Below are 15,262 nucleotides of genomic sequence, written 5' to 3'. Positions count from 1 at the left end.
ATAGCATTGCTTTTTATATTTTAACAACACCACTGGAGCACATTGATTTAATAATCATTGGCTATTGGAAGTCAAACGTGTTAATTTTGACATAGTTCTAGAGAGGAAACCCGCTACATTTTTCCATTAGTAGCAAGTAGCACCATCTCACAGACAGGATAGTACATACCACGGCCTTTGTTACACCAGTTATGGAGCACTGGCTAGAACGAGAAATAGCCCAATGGGTCCACCGACGGTGATCGATCCTATACCGACTGCGTATCAAGCGAATGCTTTACCACTGGGCTATGTCCCGCCCCTGTTTTTGATTAATGCACGTTAGAAATATCTACATGTATACTATTACAGTTGCATACACTTGGCACCTCAATAATTCTTACAATGTTTTAGATTCTTTGAAATTACTAGAATATTCTAATACTTTCTCGAATATTCTAGACCTTTCTATAAAATGTTTTAGAATATTGCGTCATATTCTATTTCGGTGCGTTGACTAAAAGCCAGAAAACTTGTACCAATTAGATTTTTTATTGTAAAGTTTAAAATTACACAAATGTAATGAATCATGTTTTCAGTTTTAAAATCATTTCTCTTTTCAGTTGACAGTGCTCACCAAATGTCTTCATCTGAAAGTTAAAACTCCTAAGCACACTTCTGAAAGTATGTGATTGGAAAAAATATCACATAATTTGACTACAGTGTATATGCTAACTATTATATGATACATATATATATATATATATATATATATATATATATATATATATATATATATATATATATTACTGAAACCCATCAAAACTGAAAGTCTCTTACAACCTAACGTTTTTCACTGTCAGGTTTTAAATATCAGGACAGATTCCCTTAAAACTGGACCTTTTACTTGGTCCCATGGGAGGAAGGGATTTAGCTCGGTTGGTTGAGCGCTCGCTTGAGGTGCTTGCGTTGCATGATCGAACCACCTCAGTGGATCCGTTCAACTGATTGGGTGTTTTTTTCGTTCCAACCAGTGCACCACAACTGGTCAAAGGCCGTGGTATTTGCTTTCCTGTCTTTGGGAAAGTGCATAGAAAAGATCCCTTGCTGCATTAAGAAAATGTCGTTGGTTTCCACTATTGACTATGAGTCAGAATTACCAAATGTTTGACATCCAATAACCGATGATTAATATATCAATGTGCTCTAGTGGTGTCGTTAAACAAAACAAACTTTGGTCCCGTGGGCGTTCAGTTTACACACATAGAAACACGCACGTATGGATCTCTCGGTTTTAGCTTCAACGGATGAAAATGTAAATACTTACGATCAGACTTCCAACCACATCACAAAATGCCGTCTGGATAAATTCCACTGCAAATTCCATCAGACATTTCCTACAAAACAAAGTAATAGTTTTAGTGCAATGTTAAGAAAGTATCACACAATTCAAAGTTTTATAAATGTGAAAAGAAAAAGAAGTAAAAACAAAATCTTAGAACCAGTTTAACAAGATCATTGATTTTGATCTAAATTCATTAGGTGAATTGATAATTATTACAACTGGGAACAACATCTACAGTGACATTCACCTCATGAGATGCAATCGGGGGAAAATAAATACTACTTATCTTGTCAAGCAAACTGCCTTTTTTGTCAGCCAAATGATAAAATTATCAGCCAAACTGCTTATCTTGTCAGCCAAACTGCTGCCCCTTTTCTCATCCATACTTATTAATAATCTTGTTCACCAAAGATGGTTAATCGGTTTCCATTTTTATGGATGTTCCAATGGCCGAATGGTTTAATGTGGCCGGCTGTGGAATGTCATGTAAACCGGCACAGTAAGTTCGAATCCTGCCAATTTTTACTTTGTTTTTAAATTTTAAAAGGACGAAAAACCAATATGACTACCATGTTGTTTAGTGTTGAAGTAACAAATGGCCACTTACTCTAATATAGCTGCATCATCCAGTGAACTATTTGCATCTAATTCGAATGAGTCATTCCTTCTCGACTGCTCGTCGATGTGACTGGTGTTGCTGCAAGTGGAACTCCCGTCAGTGCTGAAGTAGTTGTTGTATGGCAGTGTCGTCTGCTTGCACTCCTCGTATCCGAGCTGATGTCCGGACATCCACATCTTGTTCTTATCCTGCTCAGCGTTCCTGTAAGTCGAGTCCGCAAAGATCATAATCTTGTTTTCATGCTGCTCGGTGTTCCTGTAAGTGGAGTCTGTTAGGATTATCTTCTTGTTCTTATCCTGCTCCACGCTGCTGTAAGTGGATTCCGTACTGATCATCTTGTTCTTATCCTGCTCTGCACTGCTGTAACCGGAGTCATTGAGGATCATCTTCTTCTTCATGGCATTTTCCAGCGCCAAGAGAGCCACGTCTCTATTGAAGAAGCAAAGGAGCTCGTAGCTCTTTGCAGTTTTCTCAAGCAGTATGTCAGTCTGTTAAATGGAGAACATGATAAGAAAAGAAAAGCAAAACACACATACATAAACATTTAAATATATATACCAGTGTGTTTGTGTGTGTGTGTGTGTGTGTGTGTCTCTCTCTCTCTCTCTCTCTCTCTCTCTCTCTCTCTCTCTCTCTCTCTCTCTCTCTCTCTCTCTCTCTCTCTCTCTCTCTCTCATTAAGTAATTGATGATCCATGAAACTTTAAATTAACAGTCTAGGTTAATACTCACATGATTCGCAAAGAAGAAGGATACCAGCTCTGCAATTACGATGCTCCAGCGATCCTTTGGAAACAAAAACACAAAACAAACTTCTTAAAGAGACAATCCTTTTTAAAAATGAAGCTGGTCATTTTTTACTTTCATAGCTATTAGATCCTACACACCATGTAATATACAAATAACTGTTCATGTCCACGTGTATCGTACACCACTTTTTAAAAATGTATGGCACCGGACATTTGTAATAATCCTCAAACTATGAGTGATGAAAATTACAATGATGAAGAATAATAATAGCATAGTACATGCATATCATATTTCACAGTATAAATAATGTTTCAAAGGAGGCTGTTAATTGACATTAGGTGGTTATTCTATAGGTAGTACTAAACCAAATAACTTCCGGCTGGGTCAAAGTTCGAGGTGTACCCGACTTTTGATAGAGAAGTGAACACCAAAAGTCCTGTGATTGGTGATAAATGTGAGTGTGTTGGTTGTAAAATAAAAATAGTTTCATCTGGGTAAAAACAAAATATGCAATTTTGTTTCATCTAGTACCACTGTGTCAAGTAGCCTTGTGCTTGAAACATGTATGGGGTACCTGTAAAAAACAAACTCAAATTTTGTGCGGAACACGAGTAGTTATAGACGCTACCCATTATCTCAGAAATGAGCAGCTTGACCCCCAATTTTGTCTGATTCACTTTAAGGGTGAGGGACTTTAGTATTTATATCCGTGGCGTTTATGTCGATTGTTACGCTGCAGGTAGGAGTTTTAACCACATATGTTACTATTATCGTCTGTTGGATTTGATTTGGTAGTATACACCCTAAAAGGACTTCGCGTTCAAAATAAAACCTTTTCCCATAACAACTGACACAGATAAGCGTTAATCTTCTCAGCAGTAATATATAATAAAAGTAGTATAAACATTTAAAAGTTTGTGATGTGACGATTACGAATCTTCCATTAGCATATTAAATACGGTATCTCTGTACAAAACTCTTCCCAAAAGAATTTACAATAGTCGTTAGGGTATTCAGCCATGAATCACTATAAAGTGTTTGTCTACAGGGTATGGTTTCAACTCCATCCGTAGTAAGACTGTCAGTTTTTAGTGCTACATGCGCTACAGCTTCCGTAAATGAAGGAACCTCTGAAGTGTCATCATTCATAATCAGGAGACCCAAAATGACATTAAACCATTATTAAACATTATATGTACCCTAGTTCAAGGTATAACCCTTATTCTGCTAGACTATTATGTCTGAAACGAGCAGCTTAACCACCAAAGAGTTTTTATTTATTTTAAGGGTGAGTGGTGCTGGTATTTATATCCATGGTATATATGTCGATTGATACACTGCGTGTAGCAGTTTTAGCCACATATGTTACTATAATTAATTAATTAACCCCCCAAAAGATATAATACTGTCTCAAATATTTAACGCAAGGACTTGTTTTCTCTAAAACATCCTTACAACAAAGGACACACAGATGGGCCATAGGTGTTTGTGTACCCAATTTTATTTCCCAATCTTCTTTTAAAACACATTTAACCCGTAAAACAGTACATAACTCACCTTTTGTTTATGTGTGGCTAGTGCAAAAAGCAGCGTTTGCAGTTTGGTCTGAAACACCCGTCTGCAAATTAAAAACAAAAACCCTTATAAATTAGACGGATAATACATCATCTCAATCATATATTAAATGGATGAATCTCAACACTGACAATTATCCACGAAAATCTATGCCGTGGAGTTTACCGTTATGATTTCAGACTTGAACACTGAGTAGTAACACACAGATAACTACACTGAAGTGATTTGAACACTGAGTGGTAACAGACAGAGAACTACACTGAAGTGACTTGAACACTGAGTGGTTACAGACAGAGAACTACACTGAAGTGATTTGAACACTGAGTGGTAACACACAGATAACTACACTGAAGTGATTTTAACACTGAGTGGTAACACACAGATAACTACTCTGAATGACTTGAACACTGAGTGGTAACAGACAGAGAACTACTCTGAAGTGATTTGAACACTGAGTGGTAACAGACAGAGAACTACTCTGAAGTGACTTGAACACTGAGTGGTAACAGACAGAGAACTACTCTGAAGTGATTTAAACACTGAGTGGTAACAGACAGAGAACTACTCTGAAGTGACTTGAACACTGAGTGGTTACAGACAGAGAACTACACTGAAGTGATTTGAACACTGAGTGGTAACAGACAGAGAACTACTCTGAAGTGATTTGAACACTGAGAGGTAACAGACAGAGAACTACTCTGAAGTGACTTGAACACTGAGTGGTAACAGACAGAGAACTACACTGAAGTGATTTAAACACTGAGTGGTAACAGACAGAGAACTACTCTGAAGTGACTTGAACACTGAGTGGTAACAGACAGAGAACTACACTGAAGTGATTTGAACACTGAGTGGTAACAGACAGAGAACTACTCTGAAGTGACTTGAACACTGAGTGGTAACAGACAGAGAACTACTCTGAAGTGATTTAAACACTGAGTGGTAACAGACAGAGAACTACTCTGAAGTGACTTGAACACTGAGTGGTAACAGACAGAAAACTACACTGAAGTGATTTGAACACTGAGTGGTAACACACAGAGAACTACACTGAAGTGGTTTGAACACTGAGTGGTAACATACATAAAAATATACTGCAGTGTCTTGAACACTAAGTGATAACAGACAGAAAAATATACTGCAGTGACTTGAACACTCAGTGATAACAGACAGAAAAATATACTGCGGTGACTTGAACACTAAGTGATAACAGACAGAAAAATATACTGCGGTGACTTGAACATTGTAACAGACGGAGAACTATACTGCAGTGACTTACCTCAGTAAGGTGGATTGGTCACTGGACTTCTCAAAGATGTTACGCAACAGAATTAAGCAATCATTGACAGTTTCACACTGAGAATCGCTCAAAAGGCTGTCTTCCGTCTGAAAGAAAGAAACAAAGAAAAAAGGTTATAATGTGTGTTCATTGAATGAATGAATGAATGAATGTTTATCAACACCCCAGCAGGAAAAATACATCGGCTATTGGTCATCATTCAAGGTAAATACATTAGTCAAACGACATGAACCTGCATAGCTAGGAGTTTAATTGGCTGTCCTTAGTCGGTTTTGAACGGTTTATATATGTTAAAATAACAGATATCCTAACCAGCACAACGCATGTTAGTGATTGTATTTTATGTGTTTCTGATCAACCTAGGGGGTTAACCTAAGTCAAAACAGATAACAAATGTAAACAGGGGTTCTGTGAATAAATATTTAATTTAAAAAAAGGAGTCAAAACTTCAGTTTGTATATCGAGTTTCCATTCATGTTGGATTGCTAATACCGTCAGTCTAAAATATACACACAAATATTAATGGCGGGACCAAAGAATTATGTTTTTCGAGTTTTTGAACTTTGAGATGTCGAAGGCCGTTATTACTAGTCTGTATAGCAATTCTACTGGGACCGTCGCTTCAGTTCGAGAGATCGAAGTTTGAGTTATCGTAATTTAACTGTATATTCTCACCATGTGAAGCATCATTGCTATTTGTTGCTCAATTCTGTTTAGAAACTCCACATCACAAGCTTCCAGCGCCTGTGTGAGTAGTTTGTTGATGTCAAACGCCCTTTCTTTGAACAAGTCACTGCCGGAATCACTGATGAGCACGTCGTCTAGTGGCTGGGTCAGAAATGCCAGTATCCTAGAAAGAAAGATTCACATTCTTATAAATATGACGATAACATATCAAGTGTGTTACCCCAGCGGTCTATCATAACGGGGAAAATATTAGTTTCATATCTTCTCAGTTGGAAATATTCTGCATTGGTTTAACGTACACTACTATTTAGTCCATGAGCCAGAACCCAAAATGTGGGCCAATTCGTACCACCTGGGGCGACGAATGCTCATAGTGATTTTTATCAAGAACTACATCCCTAGGAAAGTAAAAGTGTTTTGCAAATAACGAAAACACACTATTTTTGTGTGCGAATTACAAAATAATCAGCTCCGAAATAAATAACTTGTAGTAAATTCCATAATATGAAAAAGGCATTCCCTGTGGGACGGACTATGCTATACAACTACAGTAGGAAAGAGGAAAATCTTGCGAAGTGAACAAACCTGATCGTTTTCTTAAACACTGAAGGTTCATCAGTTCCCACAACTTTAACAATAGACACTAGATCCTGAAAAACAAATCATTGATGAAATATTTAGATATGTATTAAAGGGACATTCCTGAATTTGCTGCACTGTAAGATGTTTCCGACTAATAAAATAGTTATATGATTAAACTTGCATATTAAATATATTTTCCTGTTTAGAATATCAGTGTCTGTATATTCAATGTTTTTCTGGCTGTCTTAATATTTGTAAGCAGCCCAAACAGGAAAAAATATTTAAGGAAATAAAATCAAATTTAACCTAGTACAAACATTAGAACGATCAGAAACACGTTTAATATACAGCCACTAATATTTTATGCAGAAAAATATATTTGATATGAAATTACAATCGTTAAAAAGTCTTTGTTAGTCGATAACATCTTAAAAATTGCAGTATACTCAGGAATGTCCCTTTAATTTCGTAGATCGGTGTTTGCTATTAAATTATTTAACAATAATATTGTCGTCTTGATTCACACGTTTTTTTTGTATTCAATTTTAAATAATACATCATTATACACGTACCCAATAAAGGAATCAGGCTCCATTGATGTCACACGCATACAAATTGTATGACGATGCCATGACATTAACGTCAGACTAAAATATTTATTGATCACTGAAATCAAACATTACTTATATTTTATTGTTTAGATTATCCAGTTCCGTACAACCGAAGTGTTTCTATGGTCATCCTGGTGTTTCTAATACCACAACATGCTTTTTTATGTTTTTAACGTCACACATACGTCTGAGAAGTAACGGTTCTGGAGTCGAGTTTTAGTCTATTTTTAAGGGTATTTTGACCGTGTCAACGTCACAGACACTTGTTTCGCTCTGTTGTAACGTTATCCAAATGTGTTACAGGTGTGTAAATTAACCAAACTTAGTGTCCATTTTTTACGGGTTGAAACTAGGCTCTGCGAATAAAACAACACTAATTAAAACTCACAGGAATCATGATGCCTTGCGATCCCCACTTCCGGCGAACACTTCGGGTTTCTGTATTTTCACGTCCAAGCATGAACAGAAGTTTATCCAGTGCATCTGTGGTTATAAAAACAATGAAACTATTTTAAAATCATATATACCCCGTGGTAATATATTATACTTCAAGCTTAGTGATGTTTCAACGATCAAGGATAATTGAAAATTAATCAGCTTGGCTCTGCTGATGTGATGATCCGATTTTGAAAATCAATAATCGTCATTTTACGTTTATATGGTGCAATTGGTTTAAAATATCTTGGGGTCGGTGTCTCTATCCATGTGTACATATTTTTGTTTTCTTTTTAAAATAATTAGTTATTAATTAAGGCCAAATTAGCAATTTATAAGGTCTGTCCCTACAAAATATATACATATATATATATATATATATATATATATATATATATATATATATATATATATATATATCTCTCTCTCTCTCTCTCTCTCTCTCTCTCTCTCTCTCTCTCTCTCTCTCTCTCTCTCTCTCTCTCTCTCTCTCTCTCCCCACCACTCTCCGTCTGTCTTTGTGTGTGTACGTATACGTGTGTGTGCTTGTATTAAATCTACAACACAGTGAACCCACCTTCACACTTGGTGGAGATTGTGTACAGTCCTCGAGCTCGGAATCCCAGGGATGTGGTTGTCTCAGACATGTTCATTGTCGGTCTCGTCGTGTAGCTCTTGATGGTCTTTTGGTATGGCATGATCGTCTTAGTATGTCTCAGAACCGGCAACACGAGTCAAGATCAATTATATGCAATGTCCTGAATTCGCAGCCATTGTACGAAAGATGTTTCTAAATCTGAAAGCCAAAACCGTATTTCCATATCAAAATCATTTTAACCACCAATGGCCAGTAAATGACAGCATATGATGTTTGTTATAAATATATTTTCAGATCATGATGTTAATGGAGCGAGAAATAGCCCAATGGGCACACTGACGGGGGTCGTGCTGGGGTGTCGTTTAAACATAAAATAAAACCACCAATGGCCAGTTATGAAAATATATTTTCAGATCAGCAAAATAAAATTACAACACACGCACGCACGAACGCACAAATCCAACAACCAACCAAACAACAACAACAAAAGAGTGCTATCCCACAGACAGGATAGCATATACCACGGATTTTGATATGCCAGTCATGAACAGGCTGGAACGATAAATAGCCCAGTGGATCCTAGACCGACCGCGCATTAGGCAAGCGCATTAACATTGGGCTACGTCTCGCCATTTATTCTGAAGCAGGATCGCCAAAGTTTAGTGAAAGGAAAAAATATATATATTTGGTGGGGGAAATGTGATAGAATCATTTAATATACACCCTGAACCTGTGTTGCAATATCTCAGAGACCCGTAATTTATTACAAATTACAATTTTACCCGCCTGTGATATTTGTAATTTTCCCACAGGCCATTACGCCGTGTTTCAAATTATTGGATGTATAGTGCATATATTTTTCGTGCTAGGGCACCGTTAAGCATCCGTGTATTTATTCTTGCCAACATTAGCAATGGATATTTTATAATATATCCACTTTACCATGTGCCAGTACACCACAACTAGACAAAGGCCGTGGTATGTGTTTTCCTGTCTGTGGGAAAGGGAATATAAAAGATCCCTTGTAGCATTAGAACAAAAATGTAACGAGTTTCCTCTGATGACTACGAGTCAGAATTACCAAATGTTTGACATCCAATAGCCGATGATTACTTAATCGATGTGCTCCAGTGATGTCGTTAAACAAAACCATATACAGCACAAAAGAAATCACGCCGCTTTTTTTTGTATCTCTCTTTTTGTTTTTTCGTCGTGAGACACTGAATGGGATGGGGAAAAACAGAGTCCATTGTGGAAGCCAGATCCGACACACAAGGCGAGTGGTGTACCAAAGAGTCAAACCACTTGACATTTTGACAATCAGTTGAACCCAATCAGCTGAATGGATCCACCTCCTCAGTTGAACCCAATCACTGGAATGGATCCACCGAGGTGCTTCGATTCTGTGACGAAAGCACATCAGGCGAGCGCTCAAGCGACTGCGCCAAATCCCGCTCCTTGTAATAATCACGACAAATTGATGATTTTAACGGCAATAAAATATATATTTTAAAATTATAAAACTTATCTTTTGTAAAAAGTTTTTCGAATCCACTTGGTGAACAGTGAGTTTTGTGACTGCGAGAAGTGTCAGATTCTTTTAAGCAAAGGAAACGTCTGGATAGTCTATTCGTCTTTAACGCGCAGGAATAAGCTGACAACTGATCCGGTTGCTCTTCTCTACTCAAGTGCCAGTTTCTACTGAATCTCCAGGTATAATGACGATATGCCGCGACACCTCATTAAGTATTCAGCCAACCAGCGCTTGGAGTCGCAGCAACGTGACCATAGATACGTATTACGCGCATGCGTTTAAGGAGTTAAAGACGTAAGCTAAAAACAATAATATATTTGCATATACAGATACAAAAGATGGCTTCGTGGTAAAGGGCTTGCTTGATGCGCGGTCGGTCTGGGATCGATCTCCGTCGGTGGACCCATTGTGCTATTTCTCGTTCCAGCCAGTGTACCACGACTGATATATCAAAGGCCGTAGTATGTCCTGTCCTGTCTGTGGGATGATGCATATAAAAGATCCCTTGCTAATAATGGAAAAATGTAGCGGGTGTGCTCTAGTGGTGTCGTTAAATAAAACAAACTTTTTTTTTAATATGACGTCTTATTACATTTTAGATAAATTCCATACGTTTTGATTGGTCAATAGCTGATGCATACCACAAATACAGAATTTACAGGGGTGTACGAAATGTCGCGTGATTTGCTCGACTGATTGTACGAAAATACAAACTGCGGATGAGACCGACTATATTTTCTCCAACACGCAACACTGCTTAAATGTGTTAAAAGTCTTGAATTCATTGTGAATGGGAATACCACAACTCGATACATTTTATTTTTACTGCTTTTTTGAAGATTTCTTGTGCATGTTTGGCCCAAAAATGTGCAAGATTGTATTTATTCGAGTATTGAAATCTAATGCTGGAATATAGTATTAAGTAATCTGTTACCGTGTTAGAACTTGGGCTAATTATCACGAAAATATTTTCAGTAATAACTCGACATGCTTTTAACAGGTTCTACAAGTTAGTACAACCCTACAAATATTTTATTTCGGCTGCGGGTGTTCATTTTTTTTTTTTTTTTTTTTTTTTTTTTTGGACACGATTACAGAATGATTGAAAACGTTTAAAAGACACAACATAACAACCCGACATGAGTTGTTTCCCTTTGTTTATAAATCGTCTGCTTTTGACATTAGAATGTTGACTCAAGCAGATAACAAAAAGCTATAATACCTTGCGTAGTTATTTGTTAGAAAAAACCACCCATGTTATGTTATTAAAATATATTACAACTCAAAATGTGGGTAGGCCTACTTAAGGCTACTTTGTTTGACTGTTACTATAATATTTTTTTAATTATAAAAACAGATCTAAAAGATCAGGAAATATAAATTTTGGAGGGACGTACAAGCCCGTACACTCTGTACACGACGCACTCAACACATTTTATTTACGGTTATATGGCGTCGAACATATGGACCATATGACGTCGAACATAAGGACCACACAGATATTGAGAGAAAACTGAGCTGGGGATCTGACTAAGATCGAGAGCGTAGAGCAAAGTGTCTTGGAGGTCTGATATGTAATGGTTATCGAGACAAGCTCTAGTTATTGATAGACGGTATGTCCTTATTTAAACATCACAGAGTATGTCCCTATTTAAACATCACAGACTGTATATGCTCTCTGTTATAATCTTACCCAAATGCGTTGCAGGTTTGTAGTTTAACTAAATTTGGTGTCCTTTTTTTTTTCGCGGGCTAAAACTAAGGTCAGCGTCTTTATGGTAGTTATGTATCTAAGATGATCGGCATGGAATGGGTTCCTGGTGTCTTTGTAGCAAAATTGTCAGTTTGTCGCCAGGGGCAACCGTTTTGCCAAGCCTTAAGGTGAATGGTCTTTCGGGCGGTTTTCAAACAAGGATGGTCTACATCGGATAAGATACCAATCTGAAAAACCTGCTTGAATGACAGCTACCGGCTTCGGTGGCGTAGTGGTTAAGCCATCGGACTACAGGCTGGTAGGTACAGGGTTCGCAGCCCGGTACCGGCTCCAACCCAGAGCGATTCCTTAAGGGCTCAATGGGTAGGTGTAAGGCTACTACACCCTCTTCTCTCTCACTAACCAACTAACAACTAACCCACTGTCCAGGACAGACAACCCAGATAGCTGAGGTGTGTGCCCAGGACAGCGTGCATGAACCTTAATTGGATATAAGCACGAAAATAAGTTGAATGAATGACAGCTGATAACGGCGTACTGGTGATTCAAGGCTTATGGGTACTGGGTTAGAAAAAGATAGTGAACAACGATTAAAAACACACACACACACACACACACAAAAGACAAAAAAAAACCCACTTTAATATGTAAGTTTAATCGTAGAAATATTTTATTAGTCGGAAATATCTTACAATCCAGCAAACTCGGGAATGTCCTTTTAAGATACCCACATCCATTAGGTTCAGGTATGTCCATAGGCGTATGAACTGCCATTTTTGTATGTGGAGGCAGGCTGTTATTTATCCGAATTACACGAAAATGCCCGAATTTGGATAACAACATTTGTTCATATTAGCATTACTACCAAACAGCTATGTAGGGCTGCAAACGAATCACTACGCATATTTAGAGGGATTGCAATTAATTTTGAGAGTAGAATGCTGGAAATACATGGTGAAAAAAGACATCAGGTTAGCACATTTTGCCCAAATATCTCCATCATGTTTGTACGAATTTGAGGTTTTGCTCCAGCACTAGGGGAGCACTTGCCCCTTGCCCCCTCTCCTCCCGTCTCGTACGCTTATAAATTCCGCCTGTGGTATGACCAGTGGCCTGACCCAGGGCAGAGAGCGGAGGCCACCAAAAGAGACTACCAAGGCAGTTCAAATATCACCAGAATGTCATCCTTGCTGCCATTTGACCCAGATCCGCGTTGGTCGTCCACGCTAACTGTCTCAAAGGAAATTCACCCTCTTCCCAAGGCGACAACAGAGGGATTGGCATTTTATTTGTTACATTTATACTTGTTTTCGTGTTTATAGTCAATTAAGGTTCAGTCACGCACACACACGTACGCCTCAGCTGTCTGGGCTATCTATCCAGGACAGTGTCTTAGTGAGAGAGGAGTCGGTGATGTTGTCTTAGACCTAACTTTGGTGTCGTTGAACTCGATCTAGATGGGAGTCGGTACCGAGTCGCGAACCAAGTATCTAAACCACCGAGGCCGGTCGTATCTAATGGGACAGGCTCGGTGTCGGGGACTATCTATTAGGTGCGCTCATTATAAGGAGTACGGGTGGGGGGAGTGGGGGTGGGGGTGTTGTGGGTGGTGGTGAGGTGGGGGGGGGGGGGGGGGCTGCACACAGTCCTCTAAAACAATTAACATCGCCACAGGCGAAAAGATAAGAGCATGTTCCGTCACAATACTAATGATAGTTTTAGATATCAAACTGAAGATCCAGCACCAGTTAACGGAAAGCATCCTGCTCCAATCTCCTCATTATTTAATGTTCCCAATATCTGTGTCCTTTTCACAGGTGTCAGTTTTTTACAAATAATTTCAGTTTGGTTTGATGTAAGAAGAAAAGTAAATGTTTTGGAAATAACAACAACAAAAAAGGAGAAAAAAAAAACCTAATTATTTTTGTATCCAATTTAGAAAACAATCGGCTCAGAAATAAATAATTCGTTGTAAATTACATAGTATGAAAAAAAGCGTTCCCCATGGGAAGGATTACAAGTAATAGTTCAAATATCGATTTGATCAAATGTTGTTGGGTTTTTTTTGTAGATGTTTCATTAGTAATACATCTTCCTCATTTAACAATGAAATGTTTCAATTTGCATATGTCCGGTTAATTAATTAAGGACGTCACCAGGAAGTAACCGTGTCATAAGAATCCCTCAGTAGAATGTGCTAGCCGCGCGACTAGAACAGCTAGACGGCTAGCCGTGTGGAATTAATCGTACTAATGGAAGGCACGAAGGAAGGAAATGTTTCATTTAACGACGCACTCAACACATTTTATTTGCGGTTTTATGGCAAGGGGCATATGGTTAATACAGATATCGATGGAGGAAACCCGCTGTCGCCACTTCATGGGCTACTCTTTTCGATTAGCAGCAAGTGATCTTTTATATGCACAATACCCATAGACAGGATAGCAAATACCACGGCCTTTGATGTACCAGTCGTGGCGCCGTGGCCGGGGCTAGAAATGCACTAATGGAAAAGCAGCCTAATAAGAACCATGCGACAAATGTTTAATGCATATATTGACGCTAGATGGGCCACTCGTTGTACGAGGTGATTTTATACACTGGCAAATGTAGTGTCTGTTCTGGCTGTACTTCTATTTTGAGGTAGAAAGTCTAGAAGCTCGTTGGGCTACCGGTTTTGGAAATCTGGTGTTCTGAAGTGAATTGTGGAGGGCAAAATATCCGGGCTACCCCTAAGGTCGAGCCCTACAGTTAATGTTGAAATAAATGTAATTATTTTCAATGTTACACAGTTTTGGTAATTGTGGGGAATGTCCCATACGTTTTGTGAGCAGTATACCACTGGCAACAATGGATGTAGTTCGGTGATGAAGAAGAAGAAGAGAAGAAGAAGAAGAAGAAGAAGAAGAAGAAGAAGAAGAAGAAGAAGAAGAAAACCAAAACAAACAAAAGAAGACTCCTAATCAACACACTGAACTTCATTCCGCCCAGTCTTTGCCTGAAATTCAAGGAATTAACAGAGAAGTTTTGAAATTCAGCCAATAACCCTAGATATGTTAGGCTATGCCGTGTTATCGGAGTCGACCACGTCCAAATGCTTTTAAGATACCCACATCCATTAGGTTCAGCTATGTCCATAGGTGTATGGACTGCCATTTTTGTACGTGGAGGCATGCTGTTATTTATCCGAATTAAACGAAAATGCCCGAATTTGGATAACAGCATTTATTCATATTAGCATTACTACCAAACAGCTATGTAGGGCTGCAAACGAATCACTACGCATATTTAGAGGGATTGCAATTAATTTTGAGAGCAGAATGCTGGAAATACATGGTTAAAAAAGGCATCAGGTTAGCACATTTTGCCCAAATATCTCTATCATGTTTGTACGAATTTGAGGTTTTGCTCCAGCACTAGGGGAGCACTTGCCCCTTGCCCCCTCTCCTCCCGTCTCGTACGCTTATAATCACGCCTGTGGTATGACCAGTGGCCTGACCCAGGGCAGAGAGCGGAGGCCACCAAAAGAGACTA

General features: G+C 38.4%; 1 protein-coding gene across 1 annotated transcript in view; it reads right to left on the bottom strand.

Moving 5' to 3' along the window:
* LOC121374656 overlaps positions 1-6,254 on the bottom strand; it is a 17,783-nt gene extending 11,529 nt beyond the window's left edge. Inside the window, exons 1-6 of the mRNA XM_041501793.1 lie at positions 6,243-6,254; positions 5,547-5,653; positions 4,250-4,310; positions 2,675-2,728; positions 1,932-2,431; positions 1,307-1,376 (exon numbers count right to left, since the gene is read on the bottom strand). Of these exons, the coding sequence (XP_041357727.1) occupies positions 1,307-1,376; positions 1,932-2,431; positions 2,675-2,728; positions 4,250-4,310; positions 5,547-5,653; positions 6,243-6,254 (804 nt within the window). The remainder of the gene's footprint in view (positions 1-1,306; positions 1,377-1,931; positions 2,432-2,674; positions 2,729-4,249; positions 4,311-5,546; positions 5,654-6,242) is intronic.
* Between the last annotated feature and the right edge of the window lie 9,008 nt (positions 6,255-15,262).

This window comes from Gigantopelta aegis, chromosome 1, assembly GCF_016097555.1.
Source record: "Gigantopelta aegis isolate Gae_Host chromosome 1, Gae_host_genome, whole genome shotgun sequence".
NCBI lineage: Eukaryota > Metazoa > Mollusca > Gastropoda > Neomphalida > Peltospiridae > Gigantopelta > Gigantopelta aegis.
This window is presented reverse-complemented; position numbering and strand designations above follow the sequence as displayed.